The sequence below is a fragment of the Lycorma delicatula genome, chromosome 1 (genome assembly GCF_047948215.1).
Source record: "Lycorma delicatula isolate Av1 chromosome 1, ASM4794821v1, whole genome shotgun sequence".
NCBI lineage: Eukaryota > Metazoa > Arthropoda > Insecta > Hemiptera > Fulgoridae > Lycorma > Lycorma delicatula.
Genome location: NC_134455.1, coordinates 328740118 through 328766649, shown reverse-complemented (window position 1 = coordinate 328766649; position 26532 = coordinate 328740118). Strand labels below are relative to the sequence as shown.

General features: G+C 31.2%; 1 protein-coding gene across 1 annotated transcript; it reads right to left on the bottom strand.

The window, feature by feature from the left end:
* Positions 1 to 21991: 21991 nt before the first annotated feature.
* Positions 21992 to 25443, bottom strand: LOC142334247 (uncharacterized). Its single transcript, XM_075382118.1, has 2 exons — positions 25380 to 25443; positions 21992 to 22642 (listed from the first exon to the last, which is right to left on the bottom strand). Exons 1-2 carry the CDS (start codon positions 25392 to 25394, stop codon positions 21992 to 21994), a joined length of 666 nt encoding a protein of 221 aa, XP_075238233.1. The 5' UTR covers positions 25395 to 25443.
* Between the last annotated feature and the right edge of the window lie 1089 nt (positions 25444 to 26532).

Genomic DNA, 26532 nt, shown 5'->3' with positions numbered 1-26532 from the left:
GTAGTCCGTGACTATTTGTCTAATCGTACGGCTCTGATTAAAGATGCGCATTTAGTTGTGGAAATCTCCGTCACCAGGAGAAGCTCACAGGGTTCCGTTCTCGGTTCCCTGCTGTGGAACCTGGTATTTGACGTTTTTCTGGGATTGACATTCCCAGAAGGGGTCACTGCCCAGGCTTTCGCCGATGACTGTCTCCGTTTAGTTCGTGGTAATTCACAACCGCAACTGAAAGATCGAGCGTAAGCGGCCATGTCGAAAGCGCGGAGGACTGGATGGACAACAAAATTTAAAGATTTTTGTTCCCCTGACAAAGTGTATTCTACTCAAAGATGCAGAAAAATTATCGTTCAGTCTAAACCCCTACGTTACGTTTAAAGACTGTGTAATCAATCGAGTGAGAGTACCTAGGTGTTTTGTTTGATGAGAAGTTGCTGTTTAGCCACCATATTAGCAAGAGCGGCGAACGACGTCTCAGTGATGCACAAACTTAAGAGGATTGCTCGGAAGGACTATGGGTTGTCTGGCCGTTAAATGTACATGGTGTACCAAGATGTTTTCGAAACATGACTTCTTACGCGGCGTCCGTTTGGGCGCATAGATTGGAAATAGATTGGCGCATAGATTTCTTCAAAATTTAAGGAGTGCGCAACGTAGAGCCTTAATTTTATGCACTGATATTTTGAAAACAACCTCCTACGAGGCTACCCTCATATTGGGAAAGGCTCTCCCAATCGATTTAGTGGTGAAAGTTCGGGCAGCCACGTGGAGATTGCAAAGAGGCCGGGAGGCTGAGGTATTTGCCATGAGGTTTCGGACCGGGTCAGTACGGGAACGGAACGATGATTACAATGCACCTGATCTAAATTTCGTTCAGCTGCCCATCTCCCGCCTGCAGAAGATGCTACAAAGTCTCGCAATAGAAGCATGGCAGCTGGAATGGGACAACACGACAAAGAGAAGATCCCTGTACAAGTTTATACGGGATCTGGGGGAATGGTATACCTCGAGTTCGTTTTTAAGGACAACGGGTGCCTAGTTGCTCACCAACTATGTTAATTTTAACCAATATATGTTTCGGTTCTGTCTGGCAGCTGATGCGCTGTACGTCTGCGAGGAGGTCCAGTCAAATGAACACCTGATGTTTGACTATCTGCTCTTGGGGGCCAGAAAGAAGACCACCCTGGAAATTAGAGGTCAAGGGGAAAATTTGCTACTCACTAGCGGCGAGTCAATGTAGCGAGAGCTATATATCACTCCAATATATATCACAAATCCAAAAAAAAATCGAAAAATCCTTAAGTATTTGACAAAATATTACACAGTAAATAAAAGTGCACTACACGAACAAATAGCTATACTCAAAGTGTAATGGTACTATCTGGTGGAAAAATACTATCCTAAAAGAAGAATAAATAAGTTTTAAAATGAGTTCTAAACGAACGGCTTATCACTACTGAAACCCGAGAAATAAATTTTCAAAATCGACAATTTTTTTGTTTAAAAAGAATAAATTTTACCGAGCAACGACCTATAAATTTGTTTTTTTTTTTATATTTAGAGTCAAAATATAGAAAAAAATAATTATACCACATTAAAAAGCACATTTTAAAAATCAATAAATAAAAAAAAATTCAAAATTAAAATAAAAAAAAAAGTTTAAGTAAAATGTTAATATGCTAGATGTTAATGGTTTTTAATCTTAATTAAAAATTTTTTTTTGGGTTGACTACCTCCTTAATAAATATTAGTTGTAAAATACAGAGAAACCATTAGAGTTGTTTAAATTTCAAAAGAAATTAGCTCCTTCCATAAACAGGTTAGTGAACCTCCCCTCACCCCTCAACCACAATAAATACACAGGCTACTAGTTTATTTTCTATCATATTTTACAAAGTGGAATTTTTATAACACATTATTTTTCGTTTTATATTAGTGATAAATATGAATTAAAAATTTTTCATATTTTTTAAACTGGAAACGATTAATGGCGTTAAAATGCCTATTTAGGCCAATTTTTGACGGTTCTTTGGTACTCTTTAAAGGGAAGAAAGAAGAGGGAATGATATAGCTGAGCTAATAATTTTAATTTATTAAATTTAATGATTTTTACCAAATAATAAAATACATTTAAATTTAAGTTGCAGAAAGATTAAAGAAATCATCAAATTAAAGTGGCATACATGTAAATTGAATGTATATGGTCAAAATACTTATTTACGGCTGTGAAATTGGATGTCGCTTTCATTAGATTTTTCAAATTTTTAAGCATGAGGCAATCGTGCTAAATTAATTAATGATAGACTGTAAAGAGCAAATCATAATTATAATTAAAGCACTTTAAGTTCTATACGGTATATAGTAAATTCGAAATAACAGCAGAATAAAATTTACTTTAAAAAGTTTATGCATTTAGAAAAAAATGATCATATAAAACCAAATACGTAAATTACCACAAAATTTAAATTAATACTACAGCGAAAATAAATGAGTTCGGACAACTAGTTAATTTTTTTATATATAAACTAAATGAAAAATTTAAATTACCGTATTTATTCGAGTACCCCCGCACTTTTTTTCTTGGAATTGGAGAGAAAAAATAAGGGTGATGGGTTTATTTGAAACATAGCCTTTAGCCAAGATAATTTATGTAAAGTAAACGTTTTCTTAGAAGTACCTAAATTCAATCACATAAATATAGGTTTTCGTTTATCAATACCGGATGCCGCTTATACAGAATACTACCTTAATTATTAACATCCTGTTCATATTTTCGGTAAGAACGAAGTTACGGTATTTTTATAAAACTGATTAATTCTGTTTAGGATGCATCCGGTTCTAATGACACTACAGTTACAGTATCAGTGACCCATCGTCGTCTTGTCTATTCACCATAGTCATTGTACTGTTAGTATATGTGGACGGTTATGTGCATTTTATCTGTTTAGTTTATCTTGTAAAGTATAATACGGTGATTTATTTTAATTACGGTATTAAAATGAGTACAAAAGGACAGCGTCTACGATCTTTTACGGTAAATGAAAAACTACGCGTTATAGAAGAGACTGAAAAAATTGGAAATCGGGCGGCAGGAAGAAAATTTGACGTAGATGAAAGCTGCATTCGAGACTGGTGTAACAAGAAACAACTTCTGGTGAAAGACACTGGTAATAAAAGGGCTTTTCGTGGCTTAAAACCAAAATACACAGACATAGAAAAAAAATTGTATGACTTTGTTATGGAAAAAAGGAAATGCGGTTATGCTGTCACGACAGAAATGTGTCAATCATATGCTCGTGAAATCGCTAAATCATTGAATAAAGTTGGTTTTAAAGCAAGCCGTGGATGGATAACACGATTTTTTGCACGAAATGATTTGTCAATAAGACGAAAGACGACCATTTCTCAACGACTTCCAGACGCTTATGAACAGAAAGTATTACATTTTCACAAATACATAATAAATCTTAGAAAAGATAAAGGCTATTTGTCTTCTCAAATAGGAAACGCCGATCAAACCCCCCCCGTATATTTTGAAATGCCATTTGACAACCGTAAACAAAAAAGGTGAAAAAAGTGTTACGATTCGCACTGGTGGAAATGAAAAACAAAGGTGTAGTGTTATGTTTTGCATTGCTTCTGATGGATCAAAATTACTTCCGTACATTGTGTTTAAAAGAAAAACTTTTTCTACCGTACAGGTAAATGGAGTTTTTATCAGAGCACAGGAATCGAAACCTTAATCTTAGATTGGATCAGGTGTGTATGGCAAAAGCGATCAGGAGATTACTTAATAAAAAAAATACCGTTATGCTAGTAATAGATAGTTATCGGGGGCATACGACTGATAAAGTGAAAGACATTTTAAAAAAGGGTATTACAGACCAAGAAATAATTCCAGGCGGATTGACATCCCTTTTATAACCACTATATGTCTGCATTAATAAAACGTTCAAATCTGCATTAAAACAACTGTACAGTAAATAGATGGCTGATGAAAATTCCTTTCTCACGCCTACAGGAAGATCAAACGCCCAGATTTTAACCGGATTTGTGTTTGGATAAAAGATGCTTGGGAAGGTATTTCCACGGAATTAGTAAGGAAAAGTTTTAAAAAATGCGGAATATCTAATGAACTTGATGGTAGTGAAGACGATCGATCACCTTTGGCAGAGCGACGTGGAGACTACCGGTAACTCTTCTACAAACATTGACAGTGACAGTGATAAATTAAAAATAAAATACCATATTAAAAAGTGTATTGAAATGATCCTTTTCAGCATGATACTTTCTTTTCGTTTTACTGGCCTACTGATTCTGAACTAAACTAGTACTTACGGTAATTAATTATCAGTGTAATATTAATATTGTAATTTAAATGAACGACTTAAATGCTTTACTTTCTGAATATTTTCGTATTTACGTATTTTTTTAACATATCTGTTGCACTTTAAAACACCGGTATATACTCGAATTTTTTTTAGATTTTCGGTCCGGAAAATTAAAGTGCGGGGCTTATTCGTGGGCGGGGGGTACTCGAATAAATTTGGTACTTTAAATACAATACATTATTAACTACACTTCCACAATAAAATGAGATTAAAATTTTGAAGATAAAGATTTCTAAATTCCTAATTCAACAAAGAAACACGATCAGGAGGATACCATATGGAAATTTTAAAATGTTAAATCCAAAAGTAAACAATTCAAACACGCACAAGAAGATTGCTGTAAGCATAATATAATCAACAATTTGGACTTAAGGCAATGGCGGAATTTCTTATGGTTTATTAATTCAACGCTTGCTGTGATCCTGAATCATGTCTTCTTCATGGACTTTTAAACATAAAACACAAAATCAACTGGACTCTTGTTCATTTTTAATTCAAACCAAATAATTTTTTAAAAAGTCTTCATACTTCCAATTTGTTTAGTATATTCAACCTTAATTTTGTAACAAAAACTTGTAATTAGCTGCTACTTCTGCTTTCCCATCTATTCTTCAGTATATTTTTATTACTGACTATAACATTTCTCTTGGGAAATGACTTCACCTCATTTTATCGATTGGTATGCAGTGTTTGTCCTCCACTGTTATTGTCAGTTACTTTTGTATGGTTGAAATGGGTTTCAAGAAATTACACATTTGCACTGGTCATTGTTTTCAGAAAGTAAAAGCTACAAATATGTAGCTGGAGGACAATACGAAAACAATTAACTGGTCACATCCCTTTCTGATATTCATTGAGAATTTCTGTCCAGAAAAATATTTTTCGCTGCTGAAAATCAAACTTTTCGATTGGAAGAGTTAAAATATTTTTTTTCCTTAGTAGTGTTCCTTTTAAGTGATCCAGAACCTTTATTTGGTAACTAAAAAGAACAAGGTTGCAAATCCAAATCAACTGGGATTGCAAATAACATTGCGGCCAGATAGTTACAGTAAAATAATTTCACTATCTCTGGTAAAATCTCATATAGTTCTTGTTGTGAGTATTATGTTCGCCAAGCATTAGTATGATTTTGCCCTTTGCTACAAAATCCCAAAACCATGTACACCACAAATCAGAACTAATAGATCTTGTATTTGACATCTTCCTTCTGCTGTAAGTACCAGTAGCAACTGATCCAAACATCATTACTGTATTCATTCTGAAATCACTACATGAAAAACCGCCTACCTCATTTCTTGCTTCTTTTAACTAATTTTTAAAATCATTTTTGAGTAGTACTCACTCAGGTCAGTACGTATTTCCAGTTGGAATTCCAAATTTTCTTATAGTGCTCTTCAGTCAATCAAAATAAAATCCAGTGTTCTTTCTACTGAATCACTTTGCTTATATAAAGACTAACTATAGGCAGTCATGCAGAAATTCAGAATCATTTTTAACAAACCTAAATAACTCACTAACTCTTTCTGTACATTTTTATGTGGTATATATATTCTCAACTTTCTTCTAAGTCAAATGATTGCTTTTGAATTTCTTTATTAGTTGCCCAATAAATGGTTTCTTCTAAAGATATTTAGAACCCCGTCGCACTTTGTGCTCCATCTTTTCAAGATAATAGTTTCAATTATGTTAATTTCCAATGGCAATTGCAAACTTTTTTCCCATTTCTCCCTTTATTAATTTTTTTATTTATTTCATGTTCTGGTAACTATAAGGTAAGCCCAGTCGCAGCTACCTGTTCATTCTTTTTTTTAAAATAGATTTATTTTATACTGTAGTTTGTTAAAATTGCCAAGCCTGGCCGAGATTGAAACCCGGAAACTTCTGGATGAAAGGCAGAGACCTACCAGTCTACCACAGAGGCAAGCAATAGAAGTTATTATTAAAAGAAAATTTGTTCAGTATGTACTGAGCCACATGGCATATGAAGTGTTGTTTAAAATCATTCATATCATACTTCTGAAATCTACAGTCACATGTTTTGTCTACAATCTCCAGTGCATGTAACACATGGTTCAAACTTAGGCTACTTACAAATAGTATACAATATAACTAATTCAGGAAACTAAGCAAGTTGTAAGTTTAGGACTTTCTAGTAAGTCAGTTGTTACTTATAACACCTGTAAAGATAAGTTTATAACCTTTATAGTAGCACTTAAACTTGTCTTTATGTGTATTATTAAAATAAGTTTATTTTTAGCTGGAGATACATATAATTATCTAGTATTTATAACATAAAATTATTAAGTTTTTTTTAGTGTTTTAATATTTATTTTTTTAAACATGATATTTACAACATAGAAATTAATTTTAATGTGTTATCCATTTAAAAATATCAAACTTTTTCAATGTTATTTATATTATGTTACACAATGATTTTAGAACAATGAAAATGTTACTGAAAATTCTGGTCAAATAATCAGCATCAATATACTGACGGCTTTAATGGTTAACTTACTGAATTTCAAACTCTGTATTGTATATTAGCTGTTCATTGACATGCTCCCCTGCTGTTCGCACAACATGAATGTTCTCTTGGACAACGGACATGGCTCCCGGAATTAGCGATGCACCTTTATGTATCCACAAAGCTGAACCCAAATAGACGCTTCAAAAAAAGTTACTTGATCAGGAATACCTGTATCACAGTACAGTTTAGAGAGACTAAATATTAATTTATAAACAATTTCCAACCGTTTTAATAACATTCACCCAACACTAACACCATCAAACCTCACACATGTGCGCGCATGTGTATGGCTAATTAAATAACTCTGCTTTATGTGTTCTTTTTTACTGCTATCCTTTTTTGTCCTAATATAGTAAGTAATCATCACATTCAAGAGAATCAGTATATGAATACTATCTTCTCTGTATCTCTTCTTTCAGAAGGTTGAAGGGATAGTAATTACATAAAGTCGGAGGTTGTATTGGTCACAATATATTATTTCCTTGTCCCTTTTCAGGAATTTGAGACTTTGATGGAATACTTACAGAAGCATACCTATACAACCACTTACTTTCTGCTACCAAAGAATGCATTTTCACAAGCATACGCTCAATATTAACCATGTCAAAGAATAAAATAATTACATTCCTATAACTATATCAGTTTAATCTATGTTATAAAAATAATTTCTTTGGAAGAAATAGCCCATAAATCTATTTGGTAAAACCCACAGCTCTTTAATCAGTCTCAGATTAGTTATGGGATTGTAACCCAATTGTCTAACAACTGCACCTAAGAGTGAATGTTGGAAGTTGGAGTTAATTTAGAAATTGTTGCAGATTTTGTGTGATTTTCTGTGTTGGATGATATTGGATTGAGAAGAATGATTCCAGAATTAGGCTAAAGAACTGGAAATTGTAATCTTCGGCTTGTGATTTTGGACAAAAACTGAATTATTTTATAATCTACAAGAAGATGTTGGTTACTGAGAAATTCTCTCATCTTTTCTTCCCGAGGTCTGATGTACTGATCTCTTTTCTGGTAAAACAAGATTTGATATTTTATTTAAACGTTTCAAAATAATTTTTTTTAAGAGAGTTATAAAGACAAGAGAGTCATATCTTTAGTAATTTCAACTGAATTGATCTGTTAAGAAGCAGACTAGTATAACTCACATTCTGCTTAGTCGGTTTTGCAGACAATGTTGTAGTTTTCCTCAATTCAAAATAGGTTATACGGACTCCCCCTACTGAATATCAACATCCTGTTTAAATACTGACCATTTATATGACCTCACTGAGTGATTACCATTGCAAATAATAAACATATCCAATGTACTGCATTCTGATGATGCAGAAAACTGAGCTGTTTCAAAAGGTGAAACATTAATCTCAACCTCTACAAATTGTTAAACACAATCTTTATATTTGATAACAATGGTCACCTAGCAGTAGCAGGAAAGTTAGTCCCCAAGTGACCAATGGGCCTCTTGGTCACTTCTACAAGCAGATAAAAAGATGTTTTTTTGTGCCATTAATTGGGCCTTATGAAACTTTAATTTGTCATTAAAAAAGGCTATCTTTAGTGATACTGCCTTCCTTTCAAAGAGATGTCTTACTGTGTAGTGAAACCATTTGATTATATGCGTTTCCTCTCTGAGATTTTTAGAACAGATTCTTGTTACAGACATATTTTACATAATCTTTAATGCATTCTTTAGTAAGCAGAATGTTCCATCCAATTGTATAGATATATGGAACTTGAATACGATTAACTGTTCATAATATCTTTATTTCCTGTAAGATACTGATGGGAGATTGGAATACTGTGGTCAGAGAAAGTGAAGAAGGAGATGTGGTAGAAATATTTAGCTTAAAACTAAGGAATAGAAGGGAAAGAGATTAATACAATTTTTCCAAGAGAAATATTATTTGTAATCAACATTCTATTCAAAAACCAGAAAAGGACATACATGAGCAATTCCTGGAAACAAAACATGCTATCAGATAGACCAAATCTTAGTAGATGAAAGTAATTTTCACCTTAGCATTAGTTTTCCTGGTACAGGAATGCTGCAAAGAAAATCAATGGATTACCAGGTGAAAGTATCAATCAGTGTGCTGCTTATGATGGAAATTAGAGTAGCTTTAAAGAAAGTAAAAGTAGATAAGAAATGGAATTTAGAAAAGTTGAAAAAATTGAATGATGAAACATTGGGAGAAAAACTAGCTATGATGATTAAAAACAAAAAAGTCAAATGAAAATAGTATGAAGACTAAGATGAGAGTGAAAAATATTGTAATAAAAACATCAAAGGAAGAAGTAGGCTGTTATGAGGAAAATAGAACCAAGAAACCATGAGTAACAATTGAAAAGCTAAAGAAAATGGAAGAAAGCAGGAGGTGAAAGAATAAGATAGGAGAAACTGAAAAGGCAGTGTATCCCAAATTGAACAATGAGTTAAGGAGGGATACACAAAAGGTTAGGCAAAGGTGACTGAAGGAAGAATCCAATGATATTAAAGATCTTGAAAAGAAAGACAGTATAATAGGAAGTGCAGAGCATTACATGGGATAAATAGAAATGGAATGGTAATGTGTAAGAAATTGATGATAAGGATCGTAAAATGCTACATCTTTTTGAGGAATAAGAAAAAGATGGAAAGAATACATGGTTGACATGTGTGTGACTAGAGAGAGTCACCTGAGAAAGTAAACATAGAATAGGAATGGGAGATAGTTGACAAAGATAAAGGACTGTCAATATTAAATTGTAAAGTACAGAAAGTAATTAAAGAGAGAAAGAATAAAAAATTAACTGGAACAGATGAACTTCCCACAGGATAATATAAATGCTTAAAGGAGAATGGAGTGGAAGAAATAGTTGAACTGAGAACTAGTTAAATACAGTACAAGAGAAAGGGCTGAATACTTTGTGGAAATAGTAATGATACTAATTCTGAAGAAAACTGATACCAGAAAATATACAGAACACAGAACAATAACTGTAATACCCATACTACTAAAATATTGTTAAGAATCCTATATTAGAAGTTAGGAAGAACAATGGGAGAGAATGTAGGAGAAGAACAGTTTGGCTTCAGGAAAGAAAAAGGAACCAGATATGCCATTGGGCTACTAAGCATGGTTGGAGAGAGTTTTATTTAGAAAGAAGTAAAGGAATCAGCCTGTTTCATGGAGTTAGAGAAGAGTTAAAGAATTTGATAGTGTTAAATGGGAGAAAATAATAAAGATTCTTAAAGAGAAAAAAGTAGAATGGAAAGAAAGACAGAAACTTTACTAAAGCATATCTAAATATAAGAAACAAACAGCAGTAATGAAAGTAACAATATGACTGACTGGGTGGGTCTAGATTTAGAGTTAGGCAAGGATACTGGTTTTGACTAAACTGTTCAATATTTGCATTGACGATAAGATAAGGAATATGTTAGAAGAAAAAGAAGAAGGAATAAGTACAGGACGATGGAAAACAAGATGCATAAGGTTTGATGAAGACGTGGTAATTCTAGCTAATGGCACACACATGCTCCAAAGATTGTTAACAGATCCGGAAGAAAGAATGAAAGCATATGGAATGAAAATAAATAAAGGAAAAACTAAAGTAATGTAAGTAAACAAAAAAGAGGATTTATTAGTAAGGACAAGTGAAGAAAGAATAGAAAAATTAAAAAATTACATATATTTGCATACTATGGTGGGTGACAGAGGAATGGAAGAGCTCAGTGAAAATAAAAGGAATTTTGGCTATGGGAAAGGAAGCTTTAGTAAAAAAAGGAAATTACTGTGTAGTAAAAGTCTAAACTTAGAGGCCAGTCCCTTATGTATTTGGCTTAAAAGTTAGCCAAATATTATGTATGGAGAGTCCTGATGTATGTAAGTGAAGCATGAATGATGAGGAAGAGAGAATTGAATTGAGGCTTTTGAGATGTGGGTATGAAAAAGATGGATAATGTAAGATAGTAGGATAAAGTGATGAATGAATGAATGAAGTCAGGATTAAAGAAGAAAAAAAGCACTTGTGCAGGAAATACACAAAAGTAACTGGTTAGGAAACTGGAAACTGGTTAGGACATGTGATAAAGAACCTCCTACATGTGTGTGTGTGGAACCTTGAGAACTGCAATAAAAGGAGAAAGGAAGCAAGGATGAAGTTAATAGAGATAAATGAGGTAAATGGAGATAAAGTCTGGAAATTTCAAGGGGTAAAGGAGAAGGTTTGGGATAGAGGTTGATGGTGGCAGTGGTGGCATAAGGGACACAGGGAAATGTTCCGCCTGCCATCATGTAGTGTTCTGACACCACATGATAATGATGAGGATGTTTGAAAAATCAGGTTTCACATTAGATGCAATTTTCTGAGCTTAGAAAGAAATCTAAAGGGATCCTTTAACAAGGATTAATTAAGATAGTTTAGGAAAACTTTTTGAAAAATCAATAAACATATTCAAACATGTGAATTCCTTTTGAAAGATTATAATGCCCAGTTAAAATCAATGATAAAATGAAATAGACTTTTGCGATGAATTTGGGAAACTTTTTCAGTTAATTTATGTGCCTAGACTATTACCTATGAGTAGAAAATAAATATAAGTAACCGAAACTTCTAAAAGAGTGATAGATATTTAGAATTATAGACCTGTTTCAGAGTTAAATTCTGCTGTAAAGATATTTGAAAATATTGTTCAAAAGCATTTGTATATGTAATGACCTAAAGAACCAATCGTTTCATGTCATTAAATGACATCAAACCATTGATCAACCATTTCATGTCATTACATGAAATGGTTGATCCTCGCCAACTTGGATTTATGATCAGAAGATTCAAAACAAGAAATTATGATGTCTTTCATGATTCTGATGTGACATATTTTGATTTCAGAAAAGTGTTTGATACAAAACTTAATAGAACTTTGTTGACATAGATAAAGTAAAGCTTTATTGGTAATGAAACTATGTTTAAATGAATTCAGTATTATCTTATTGACACATCATTCCACATTAAGGTAGCTGGGGAAGTTTCTAACCACTAACCAGTAACCAGCCACTTCAGGTGTGCCAGAATTCTAATGTAAAGCCACAAGAAACAAACATAAATGATATTGAAAAAGGCATTTACTTTAAAGTATTAGTTTTTGCTGATAATTTAAAACTTTGTGCTAAAGTTAATAATTATGAAGAATATTCTGAGCTACAAAATGATATAAACATAATCTATGCCTAGTCAGTTTTAAACATCATGTTATTAAACCTGAATAAAACAGTGGTTATGACCTACTCTCACAAGAGAGAGAGTAAAAGCACGAGAGTTCATATTGCTCAGAAAAATATATACCTTGAGTATGCAGTTTATAACTTGGATGTTAACTTTGATACCTAACTTCCATTAACAGATCATGTTACTATAACATCAAAACTCAGAAGGATTTTAGGACAGCTTACTTTCTTCAACTGTCAATTTCAACCTCCTAACATAACCTTTTTTTCTGTACCAACCTATTATTTGATCAATTTCAGAATATTATTTACTGGTTTAGAAGTATAGTAGAGATGACATCAATTAAAAGATAAAAGCTTTCAAAAAAATTTTTAATAATTTGCCCATTATGGCATATTTAAGGGTAATTCTTCAAGAATGAGTGCAAGTGTAGGAAAATACTTATTTATATATTTGTAGTAAAGTAGACAAGCACCTTAAGTGAGATGTATAGAATTGAATTAATGCTGTGACTAGAATTATGTAGATATGTTTTGTAGAAATATTAATGCCTAATGGAGAAGATTATGGCAATACTAAACAACTGAATTACGATGGTTATGACTTATGATTTTTATAAAATAGTTATAGAACATTTTTTCGTTTATTTATTCAAGGAATAACAAGTGGTAAAGTGCTAAGTGATGACAAGGAAAATAATTCTGTAGCATGTGAAAAACTCCAATCATGACTAAGTATACTAGTTCGGAACCTTATGACTGTAAAGCAATATTTATGATATTATTATTATTATTGTTGTTGTATTTTATGTGTAATTTGTCACTAAGGTGGCAAATATTTATGTTAAAATTTTTGTTTTATATTTATGGGAGTTTACTGAAACTAGACTATTTGCACAAACCCACCAGGTTGGTCTAGTGGTTAACGCGTCTTCCTAAATCAGCTGATTTGGAAGTCGAGAGTTACAGCGTTCAAGTCCTAGTAAAGCCAGTTATTTTTACATGGATTTGAATACTAGATCGTGGATACCGGTATTCTTTGGTGGTTGCGTTTCAATTAACCACACACCTCAGGAATGGTCGAACTGAGAATGAACAAGACTAGACTTCATTTACACTCATACATATCATCCTCACTCATCCTCTGAAGAATTATCTAAACGGTAGTTACTGGAGGCTAAACAGGAAAAAGAAGAAAAAAAGAAAGAAAAAGACTATTTGCACAGATATTGTTCTGTTTTAATTGATATTCTTCTTTCTTCAAGTTCCCAGATAGGAAAAGTGAATATCCTAAAGTTAAATATCATTTATGCAGTTGTTTCTCATATTGAAATAGGTCATTTGCTTCTTTGTTATATAAGTACTAAACTTTCAGGAGGCTAGTTTTTTTTTTTATTATTGGTGTTGGGGAGAAAAAAGAAATACTATTTACATACCCCGCACAAGCGGGGGAGTGTCAGACTCACATGGGTTTGGCTATTCGGCTAGATGTTGATATTAAGAGCTTATGTGTGCATGCACCCTACTGACTAAAACTCTTTCTTCACTATTCCTCTCCACCTGGGGCCGGTTTTGCAATTAAGTATAGCAAACCCTAGGTGTGCCAAAGCAGGGAGGCCCAGGAGTCCCACAGCATCATCACCGCCACCCACTTGCGCAAGCACGGACAGATGACAGCTTCCATTGAGGGCTGTCGCCCCTCCCCCCCAACTAAGAATATTGATTATACTTCTCACTATTACATTACAAACTAGAACTGCAATTGCACTCACCTTGAAAGTGATACTCACATATTTGTATATCACTGGATACCTCAGCTGGGATACTGGTATTATCATCACTTGCTCAGGGGTTACCAGAGTAACCCCGCTTCAACACCACCGCCCATCTGTGTAAACACAGACAAACGGCAGCTCCACAAGAGACTGTCTTTCATCCCCTTGCATCCTGCACCATCCTATGCAGCACTCTATATACAAAGCTGAACATTGCAGAGAATCTATCACTGTCTGTTAGGATCACTCTGATAACATTGCCTACGTCTATTGGACCAGTAATCACCATACATCTTCTTCTTTCTCTTTTCCATCTAACTTATTGGAAAAAGACATGTTCAGCTGTGTCCCTCTGATCACAATATTGGCACTCCAGATTACCTATCTCGTGTTTTCCGAACAGTTAGGGTCGGAATGAGCCGTGGCTGATGAGGAATTGGGTGAGCCAATAATTCAGCTCACCAAATCTGCTCCCGATCCACAGCTCGATCTCACCTATTAAATGCTGGGCCCATTCACCTTTTTGTGAGGTGACCCACCTTGTCTGCCACTCTTCTATTAACTCACATTAAATGTCTTCCTTATTCATCCCTTCATCAATTTTTACCCGAGGTTGAGCCATCTGCCATATTGGTAACATCCTTAAAATTACAAGCAATGCTTCAGTTGACACTGAAGAATAGGCACATGCCATCCGGAATGCTGTTTTTCGTTGTACTCACTCTACGTACCTCCTATTCTTGTCACTTCTCAGACCCCTGTGCTACACTGTCACACCATATAACAATATAGAATTCACCACATGTGAGTACAGTTTCCTATTGAGGTTTGCGATCCAGTAGTTGCTCTAGGCTAGTATTGGGTATAATGAATGTTGTTAATAAAAGAAGCTGTTATATGTTATGAAGTAATTGTAATATAAAAACTGCGAATATCAACAAGCTGAATCTTCTGAGCTTTTTTATGAAAACCAGTGATAACTGGGAATGTGTTTATTCGATTTGGTTTGTCAATTGATGCCTGTTAAGCAGGTAAGAATTTTACGGTTATAGTTAACACCACTCACAGATTTACACGTTTCTCTTTGATATGAAATGAGAGTAAGTTGCCATGATGATATTTTATACAAAAAAATTTGATTCAATACCTGTAAGATAAAAAGGGCACAAAGTATTCTAAAAGAATCAGTGATGAATTTAATTCCATGAATGATTTTCAGACTCAACAAAGAGAGACAATACTTTGCAGATATGTGAAAAGACCACATATACTTCCAATTTGTATATCAACTTGACAAAAATCGTACTAGTTGAATGACCACTGAAAGAATTGATGCGGATGATTCATGAACTGTTCCTACTGAAGATGTTTTGGCAGCTATTAAAGTACTAAATTTTATGGTTGGAGTTGAAGTAGATGAAATTTCATAAATAATTATTAAAGGTCTCCATTATTGCTCCAGTGTTATGCAGGTCTTATTTTGAGGCTTCAAACAAGGATTTGTACTTCTCAGTTGAAGCTTTCACTAGCATAAAAAAAGAAAACCCGCACTGTGTTAGTAATTATGGATCTGTTTACGGGTTAGTAGTTTTATAAAGATTATTTTAAACCTCTTTTATAGAGATTTATATGAAACATTATATTATATTATTCTAGGGAGCATGTGTTAAACATGACAAGAAAGCAATGACCACAACTGTAATGGACATAATGAATTTAATTAGGACTGATTGTATGGCGTAGGACTGATTATCATAGTTTACAGAAAACTTTTGACATTGTTTCCTCATGGAATATAATTCAAGAAATATCTATATGATGCTCCTGCATCAACTGTAATGTGAGGTAAACTGCTGCCTGTCTTCCATAAATTTAAAAATAATGGAATCTGATATTCTTCAAATGCACTTATTGCCTCTTTTGTTGTTCTTCAAAAAATAATATTTTTCATTTTTTATTCTATTTATAAACGACAGCTGAGGAAAAATAGGCTTCATACTATCCTCATAAGTTGACGATCTGAAAATCAGTAAAAATATAATATACAATAGCAATTAGGTAATGTTTCAAAACCATTTCGAAAAAGTAATTAAATTTTCTGAGGAAGATATCATGCTTCTCTACAAAGACAGTGATAAAACAATACAAATAAAAATAGGAACCGATAATAGATAGAATTGACCATGTTTCATTTCTAAAATTAACAATCGATGAAGGAGTTCTCATCGACGCTGCAGTTGACAAATATGTACACAAGATTTCTGTTAAAATCAGGAAAAATCGTAAACAATATGTTTGGCACGGACCTCTGTGCTAGTTAGAGATCTTTACTTATAAAAAAAATTCACAGTTATTTCAAATAGAAAACATTACGGTTATTGTAAATTAGTTATTCTTTTTTTAAGAAATTTTACTTCGTTTGAAGTGAACTAATTTTACATACATTAAGAAGATTTTTTTTGTTTTTGACATCAATCTTGTAAATTTGTTGACATTTTAATACTTTTTGACCCAGAAATTTCATTATTTGCAAGAAAAAATACCAAAATTTGAAGAAAAAATTATTATCCAAATGATCATAGGTTATCTAACAGTCGCATTGTGTATGACTACTGACAAAGTTACAACTTTCATGTAATTTTTGATCCAATTTAGGAGGTACGAGTAGTTGCTGACAAGGTACAACTGAATTTCAATTATCCTTTTTGTTTGTACGTGTTGACACGCATGTTCCATTTACTATTGATACATTGTATCACAAAATAATGTTTGTAATATAACATCCATTACATTACAGAAAATACATATATCAAGAAAATGTATTTGTAAAACGTTAATTGCAAAGCAGAAAGGAAAATGTAATCGTTATAAAATTTTTTAGTGAAATTTTGAACCAATGTTTTTTACTTAAATTTTTCTACAATTATTTAACTTTACAATCTTCCCCGGGTTTTAGCTCTTATATAAATACTGTTCACACATCTATATAAGTCAAAATCAGAAATTCAGAACAAAAATTAATGTATGTTATTCATTTACAAGAGAATATGTATATTTATATATATATATATATGTATGCAAAAAGTAAGGGTAAACCTTACTTTTAATAAAGATTAATAAAAAAAAAAACTATGATGAAAAGAATGATGTTTAATAAAGATGACTAATAATTTACATAACAGTCAATCACAGGTGACATTAATAATGTCACTCTGTTGCGCATCGTAGTACTTCATTATAATTATCCCGGTATAAATAACATTATCATAACAGCTATTATTGAAAACTAAAGGCTTCCTCAATGAAAACTTTACTGTCATTATTATTTTTACGTATTATTATTTTTTATCTTTTATTTAAAAAAAAAAACTGGTGTTTTGAATTAAATTTAAATATTCTTTTCCCATTAATTTTATCATTAACGATATAATTAATTTTAAGTATAACATTAATTTTTTTTATATTATTTCCCTTGATATTATTACATAAGTTTCAATACATTCTTCAACCGCACGTTAAAATAGCGACAACATTAAATTATCCTAAGTTAATTACTTAAACTTAGTTCTTTAAAAATTATAATTACATAAATTTGCTATTAAAATTTTATTTTGTCTTGTATAACTCGGTCGATTAAATTAAGCACATATGAATGAATATTATCAGTTATGAAGGTTAATGTATCGGTACAGTAGTCACGATCGAATTATTATTTAACGGTGTACTCTTATTTGCTTCATTAATTATGGGTCTTTAATAAGGAACCGAATTTGAAGGCCAAGTTATAATTAGCAAATCAGCATTTAGATATTATCAATGATTGGTGTTTTATTACTTTATCTAATATATTATATTTTAATATAATAGTAATAATTCCAGTTTTATGCGAACCCATGTAATATTATAATGCATAGCCTATATTTATATTGTTTGTATATTTATTTATACCTACTCTAGAAATAAATTTATAGAAAAATTATAGCATATGACCCTTAATGAATATATTTTTTCGTAACGACTGGCAATTAACTTATTATTCAGTTTATTCATTATTATCTTTTCCAGGGATCCTTAAAAAAACGTTAATGTAAATATTTTTATTAATGTACAGTAAACTAAAAATTGTGTAATTTTCATCAAATAAAAATATAGTAGTATAACAAAACTTAGTTTTTAACTCTGTGAATTCAAACTCGGTAATCATCATAACTTTTAATTTCCATTTAAAAATTATTTAAAATTTAAATTATACCTACTAATAACGCAATAAAAAATCAATGATACTTTGAACAGTCAGCGGCAAAAGGAGACCCGGCCGCCAAAAGACCAGTTGGCTTGTTACCATCAAAGCTGACGCTGGATTGGCCATGAAACAGTTAAAAGAAGCAGTCAATGACAGAAACGAATGGAGAAAACGTGGCCATAGAATCGCCGAGGGTCGGATACGACTGAACGGATGACAACTACTAACGCAATAGCCTTTCGTATAAATGATTATCAAATCTGAAAAATATTTTTAAGCAATTTTTTTTTTACATTTTTTTTAATTGGAAAAATGCAAAAATAACTGGGGTACAGTATTTACTACATGCAAGTTAATGTTTAACGAGTCTGGTGATTAACCACCGAGTTGGTCTAGCGGTAAACTCGTCATCGCAAATCAGCAGGTCTAGAAGTTGAGAATTCTAACATTCAAATCCTGGTAAAGGCAGTTACTTTTATACAGATTTGAATACTAGATCGTGGATACCGGTGTTCTTTGTTGGGTTTCAATTAATCATAAATCCTTGAAATCATCCTCAGAATTAATACCCGGAGACTAAAAAGAAAAAGAGATAGAGTCTGGTGACTGTTATCAACACCAGTCTTTTTCACGTAATAAATCTATAAGAGTCAAAGTTAGGTGAGGAAAACATTAAATTTCGACTTGGTTATTCAACATTAAACAACAATTATATTCTAATCTATCTTCTTCTTCATCTGGTTCTTCTTCTCCTTTTTATTAAAACTTAGTTGTACTTACAGTTAACTCTATTACGTTTACGTTAAATACGTAAATTATTACGTTACGTTTAATAGTTTTGATAGGTGTTGTAAAATTTGTTAAAATTTAATCATAATCCACCAAGTTCTTACGTACATGAAATATTTCCGATATTTTGTTATTCTGCAGAAAGATTAAAAAAAGAAAGCTTGTGCATACCAAAATGTTTCTGAAAGTGTTATAAATATTAATACTGTTAATTAAGTAAAAAGAGAGATGAAAATTCATTATCTACTTTCTTTTCGTTTTATTTAAGGGTCTCGACTACACAGTCAAATCAAAGGTTTTTCTTTTCGATAAAAATAAAACCTACGTAATTAATGTTGACCAGAAATTAAGATTGAAATCGGATATTTTAAAGTAAAAATTTATTTTTAACATCAGTACTATACTTAAGTTTTTGTTGTAACGTGTAAAGCACTTCATTCTTAAAATTGTTATTCATAGTTTTGAAAGTGAACTAATAGAAGATACGCATTGTTATAATAACGTTTTGCAGTAAAAGAATCATCATAATTTATCCTAACAACTTATTTTCTTTTACAATTTCCATATTTTATTTATGTAATCTATCACTTTATTTCACAAATTACAATAATTATATAAATTATGTATGAAATTCAGTGGAAGAAAAATTCTAATTAGGATAATTGTTTTATAATTTTTACATTGTAATATTTTACGACCTCAAGTATTTTGTAAAACATTTTTGAATGATGTAAATTTTTTTAGATCGAAGAGGTACTACGATTATGATCAAATGAAACTCCAGAAAATACGCCTTTAATTAATGTATAAGACAAACTGATAAGGGTTAATAAAAACTATAAGTATCATATTCTGTAGATAGAAAATTGTTTTATTGAAAGAAATACAGCCGAAGTATGTGAAGTTTATAATTTTAGCCGAAATTCGCGTTGTTAAAATAGAAATAGGTAAATAAAATTTTAAAAAAACAGGAACGCCTATTTAAAAATAAAATTGACACCTTATTCACAAAGGTTAGGAGTGTAGGAGTGTACTTACAAATACACTGAATTCGCAGACTAATACATATCGAATTCAGTAACTGTGAAAATATGTTTAACTTCTACACAAATGTATTTAATTTTTTTTTATTTATAAATTATACTCATTAAATATATTTAAAATCAGTTAGGTTATAAAGTCTAATAATTAACCAGTCTTAAAACAGTTACGATATTTAAATGTAAAGCACGAGAAAAATTTTCCCAGAAAGATCATTCTCAGCTAAGAGTTAAACAAAATCTAAATCATAACATATAAAATTTTTAATTTGCAAAAGGAAAATCTTTGTTATATGGGATTATCTTACGTACTTTTTTTATATTTTCTTGCCTTTTTTTTAATGTTATCCTACTTCCCCAAAGATTAAATAGAATGAAAAACAGTTGCCTTATTTATATTCATCTCATTGCAATTAAATAACTAAAGTTACTATATTTATATATAAAATGTATTTAGATAATACATATTAACTTAAAAGATGAATAAAATTTATTAGAAGAAGAATTTTATTACAAGTACATTGAACTAAATTTATTTATTCATTTATTGAACTGGTTATTGATTGAAAAAATATATTATGTTAATAAGGAATTATTCTAATATAACACTTTTAATCAGAAAAATTTACGAAAATATCTATAATCTATCCACAAATTTGTCTGATTACTGATAAAACATGAGAGTCTGTACATGTATCTTTATTACGAGCATTTATTAAGCAATGTTTCTTTAAATACATTTTTACTTTCCCATCTAGCGCTATAGCTGTAGAAGGGAAAGTATTGTAGTCGGTCCAATTTTGGGCATATGCGGTTTTCACCGGTACCTAAGAACCAAAAACCAAAAAAAAAACCGGATGGAGCTTTTCCGGATGTTCGTATATACGCGCGCGCGCGTGTGTGTGTGTATGTTCGTTGTCTCACACTTTATTAGTTGATGTCCTACAATTATGTTTGCGGTTAGTCGTACTGATAAAGAAATTGGTCGGAATCTCCAGAAATATAGGAGCAATTTTAACGAAAGTTGATCAGATTATTTCTGAATATGGGGCATCGATGCCATTAAGTTTTCAACTTAAAAGGTCAAGGTTATTGCGAGGCTGTAGAGCAAGGTCACATTCAGTATCTCGAGATTTCGCCCTAATTAAAATGTTATTTTTCTTAACCACATTTGTTAACAATTAAAAATAATAATAATATTTGAAAAAAAATGTTTGCAAAACCGCATTTAGTGGCTAAGTGGGTATTCTGCATCAATAGTACCCCCTGTCACAAGGAGCGCTAGTGTAGCACTGACGTGCTAAATTAAGTTGTGTGTGTATATATATTTGTGTAAGCCGCATGACAGGAAACTCCTAAAACTGCCAGCTTTTTTAAGTGATTACCTTATAACATTAATACAATATATAAATTAAAAAAACACTTAACTATTTATATTATATACATTTTTGCTAAGGATTAATAAGAAGAATGTGTCTTTATTATTAATGTATTTTTATTAATATAACAGGTTTCGACCTCTGGATGTCTGATCCAGAGGCCCAACCAGTTTAGAATGGTACACGCTGAATTTTCCAATCGGCTGTAAAGAGCCGGAAGTTGGTCAACCGGTTAACTCATTTGCACAATCTTAAGAATACGTTCTTAGACTTTTCTTTTTTGACTTCTTAAAAAAATTTATAATGTAAACTTGTGTCTGGTTAATGTATAAACTATTAAATAATTAGCCATACATACATTTGAAGATAACAAAAAAAATGGTCGTTCAGGGACATAAGTCTTGCCCTAGAACATCGTTATATATCGATTTTATGTGATATATAAAATTAAAATTTGTAAAAATAGTGCTGAAGATCAAACCAACTTTTAGGGCTATCTACGTATTACTATTATTTTTTTTCTTCATAAAAGCCATATGAAAAACTAAACTAATAATAAAAATTAAAAAAAGTTATCACAATCAGTTTAAGTAGTTTTATTTGTTAATTTTTACATAACACAACCGATAATTTTTTTTCAGTGTACTCCAAGTATAATTTTAGCATGTTGAACTGCGGATAGATGAGCAGTTTTCGCTGCTGCTACTTCAGGAGTGTCAGTTACGGGAACTCCGATCTCGTGAGAAGCAAGAGGGTAAGGATAAGGATTATGAATCACCGGGACCGGGACGTGAGCAGTCGACGTATGGTAGCTGAAACCTAAAGCGGGATGAGGAAGCCAGTGGACTTGACGTCGTCGTCTGTACGGATGAGATGCGATGACTACTTTTTGATGTTCGACTGCAGCTAAATGACCCGCTTTGGCGGCCGCTACTTCAGGAGTGTCGACTACTGGAACTCCTAGAGGTCGGTAAACAGGGGCAGAAATATGATTAGGCACCGACGGAGAAACCGGTGCTGGATTCGGCGCAACGGGCAAGTTGGAGGCGTGCACTTGGAAGCCGTGTGTGGAATCTGCCGTGTATGTAGCGGTCTGGACGATACCGTTTCCATCGACGTAAGAGTAACTCCCTGATACTCTTCCATCAGCGGTCCCGTGTTCTGTCTTTGAGGACGGTCCACCGGAGTGGCCGAAGCTGTATCCTCCCGATCCATCTTGAGAGTGAAATTGAGTGGAGATAATCGAACCTCTGCATACAGTCGATGCAAAAGCAATGAATAAAACAACCTGAAAAATTTTTAATTGTAAAACTTATTTTTAGGTAAGAAAATACATTTTATCGGCTACAAATTAATACAAGATAGAGGTAATCCTAACCCTTATAAACTTCAATTTTAAACTCGATCGTTATTTTACCCTTTCTCGATTTCAATTTCTTCATAAATAACTTAAATTTTTACTAATAAATAATGTTAATAAAAAACTAAAATTAATAAACTCTTTGTCCTAGAAGATTTAGTCTAGTCATGCAGAAATTATTGATTTATTATATGTAAAAACTGAAATTTGGATCTAATAAATTTAACTTTATTCTAGATGGTATCACTAATAAAAATTAAAGGCTATAATGACATACATTCGATTATGTCGTTTAAGAAAAAATTTAATAAAATGTTTCATAAATTTAACTATATTAATCTTAATTATTTTTACTTCGTTTTTAAAACTAAAAAAAATTGCGCAATGTGCATGTGAGTGTGTGTTCATAAAATAATAAAATGAAATTTAAATAATAAAGTATAATAAAAGTAGTAAAAAACCTTCAATAAAATCGAATCCCCAATTTTAGTATTTCTTTAAGTAAAAAAATTTATTAAATTTACCAAGTTAAAACATGAAAGCTGTATATACATAAATCGTTATAACCGACATACTGATTGTAGTCTTATTAACTAATTCACCAAGTTGAGAACTGATATTCTGAACACAGAAAAATCAGTTTTGCACCGGCTAACAATAGCAACCGCTCAGTTTTTGCACTTTTATGCCATTACTCGTAATAGCATTCAGGTAAGCGGCGAGATAATTCTTAATAAATCGTCGATACAAATTATCCATATCAAAACATTCCTTCCAATTTCAGAAATCATATTAACTTTCTCTTTTTAACTGACGTTCCTGAGAATTTAGTACAAGTCCCTTTACATTATTAACCTAGGGTCAATATAGTTCAGTTTTGTTGTTGGATATCTATCCATATCTGAATTATGAGTTCAGAAAAAATTAGTTTTGTGAATATTCTCAGGGAATTTAAAACTAGTGAAATTTTATAATTTTTTTATAAATTCAGATTTTTTATATTTTAGAAAAATGATTATTTTCTTAACTGTAGGTTGTAAGATGATATGGAAAGCTTTATTAGAAAAATTATGAATACAAAAATATTCTTCAGAAATGTTTTTGAATACCCTTATTTTGGTAAAAATTAAAATGAAAAATTTCTCAAAAAAATCTGTCAAACAATTTTTACGGTTTGGCAACAAAAAATCACACAATTTCAACTGAAATTTTTTAGCCTAATACTTTTTAATACAACTGTAATAACAGATTATTGAAAAAAAAAGTTGTGTTATCTTTCAATGAACTATACCGGTTTTAAAAAAAGTGAATTAATTACACTTTCAGATAACTGGCTGTAAATATTTTACGTTCATATTATAAAATATATAAAAAGTTAATTAACTATAGATTGTATTTTTTAAAAAGAAAAAACACACGGAAGTCTGTATTTATTGCTTACTTTTTAACCGTTTAAGGTAAAACTGTAATCTTTGTAAATAGTGAGGTTTTGATATCATATTCAACATAATATAATTTTTGATTTGATATTCAACAGCTAAATAAGAAATTATCAGAATACCTACAACCAAAATCGATAGGCTAATATAATTTCAGTAAACAAAAAGGATAAACTCTATATTTATACAATAATTATAAATTATAAATGCCAAATAATTTGGCATTTTTGTAAAATAAATGCCAAATATTGTAAAATATTGTAAAATTAAAAACAAAAAATTAATTTAATCTATACATTGATATTTTAAAATCAATTTTTAAAATTTTTTAAATTTATTTAAAAATTTTTAAAATCAATAAAATTTGAAAAAACGCTTTCTACCCTTACTACTCTCATTTTGAAATATTAAATTAAAATCAATATTTTTAAACGTTCTTTGCCTTTTCCGAATTAATATATAAAAATCACAAATAGTTTTCAAACGAAACTTTTATTTTATTGTTTGATAGGTATAAAAATTGTTTCAAATTTTGTAGCCGATCAGTTAGTTTTTCACCTCGGTTAATTATTGAACATATGTTTATAGTATTAACAACACAAACAACCCGAATAGTTTGATTAATTTTCTTTGGCAAAAGTTTTATTTATTTTACCAGTAATAATACATTTTTTTTTAATTTCATTGTACAAATCATTAGTAATAAAACTCTTCCTTTCAACTAATATAAGAAGCTGAATCGTTATTAATATTCTAATAAAGATTAGGATTAATGACTGTAATGAAACTTTACATTATTTGCGTAAAGTAAAAATGTAAATCATATAATAACGTTAGGCCTTTCAACAAGAAATTTGACAGCAGATTATTATTCCAAAACAGATATGTGTAATTATTAATTGCCCATGTATTTTCAATTAGTTTAATTATCGTTTAATCTATTAAGTTAGATATCGTATTACTAATGATAATGCTTATTATCATTTTCGTGAAACAAATAAAAGAATATATTAAATACACTTGCATCAGTCAATATTTACTCCAACTTTCAAACACAAAAGTGTTAAAGTTTACTCTGTTAAACAAATTCTCGATTTCCTTCAGGTTAACAAAAATTTATTTGGAATATATTCCATAAACCTATCTTTAGAATCGCAGATACGGTTATTGTAAACTAATAATAGAATAAATAACAACTATTAATCCGAAGAAATATTCCTACTTACCACAGTCTGATCCATGATTATCGTATCTGTAAACCTCCTATGCTGATAGCAAGGACTGTTTATGATTGTGATCTACATAGATTGTGGTGACTTTTATACTATTTCAAATCTTGCATTACAACAATTTTAATTAAAAACAATTGCATCTTTATTTGGTTCTTGCTTATCATACTTGTCAGGGACTATAGGCTTGCACCGCTATTATTGTTATTTTCTACTAATAATGTTACCTATTATTATTATTATTATTATTATTATTATTATTACTATTATTAGCACTACAAGTAGGATATACAGTATATTTACAATAAGATTCTATTACTCAATTAATTAATACAGATTTAATTGCAATTACAGAATACATTGTTTATGTGTGCGGGCGTAGGTCCGTGTATTTTATAGATAATAATAGAAAAAATACTTACATTTTTTTATTGTATCATTATTTTGTTACACTACATTAATTCCGAGGTATGTGAATGAATTTAATCAGATTGCGTGAGACACATATAAAAGTAACAATCAATATTTAGAAAAGAAATAAACTATCGTTTTTATTTAAAGCTCAAAACTACTATTTATAAAGTTTTCAGTCTTGATAGATTAAATATTGTTACGTTTGGGCTCTTTCCGTTACCACGAATACTTAACAATTCTCAAAAGCTCATCTTTAGTGATGATTCACTTCCCCGTAAAGAGAGAGAAATAATATTAATAAAATCAAGGGATTTGCCCAAAAACATGTCGATAACATTACTGTTACCGCGTCTCAAATTATAGCACGCGTTCGACTTTATATTACTAGATGAGTTAAATTAATTAGTTTGGCAGTTCGTCTCGCCCGATGTCAGGCTAACATTTCCTGATATTGTATCTAAATCGAATTAAACAGATTACATCTTTTTGCATATGTATCATGCAGCGCAATGGAACAGCTGATCAATGACGATACTAAACTCTTTACCCGAAGCGGATTTAGGGAACGATAAAATAATAAGGGTTCAGTTCCACACATCTAATAATTTATAACTTAGTTATAAGTTTGACAAGTCAAAGACTATTAGTTTATTTCTGCGTCTTTTTCTTTTTATTAAGAAATAAACTTTCTGTATTATGTGCTCATAATTATTAAAAAATAGTTAAAAATCCTACA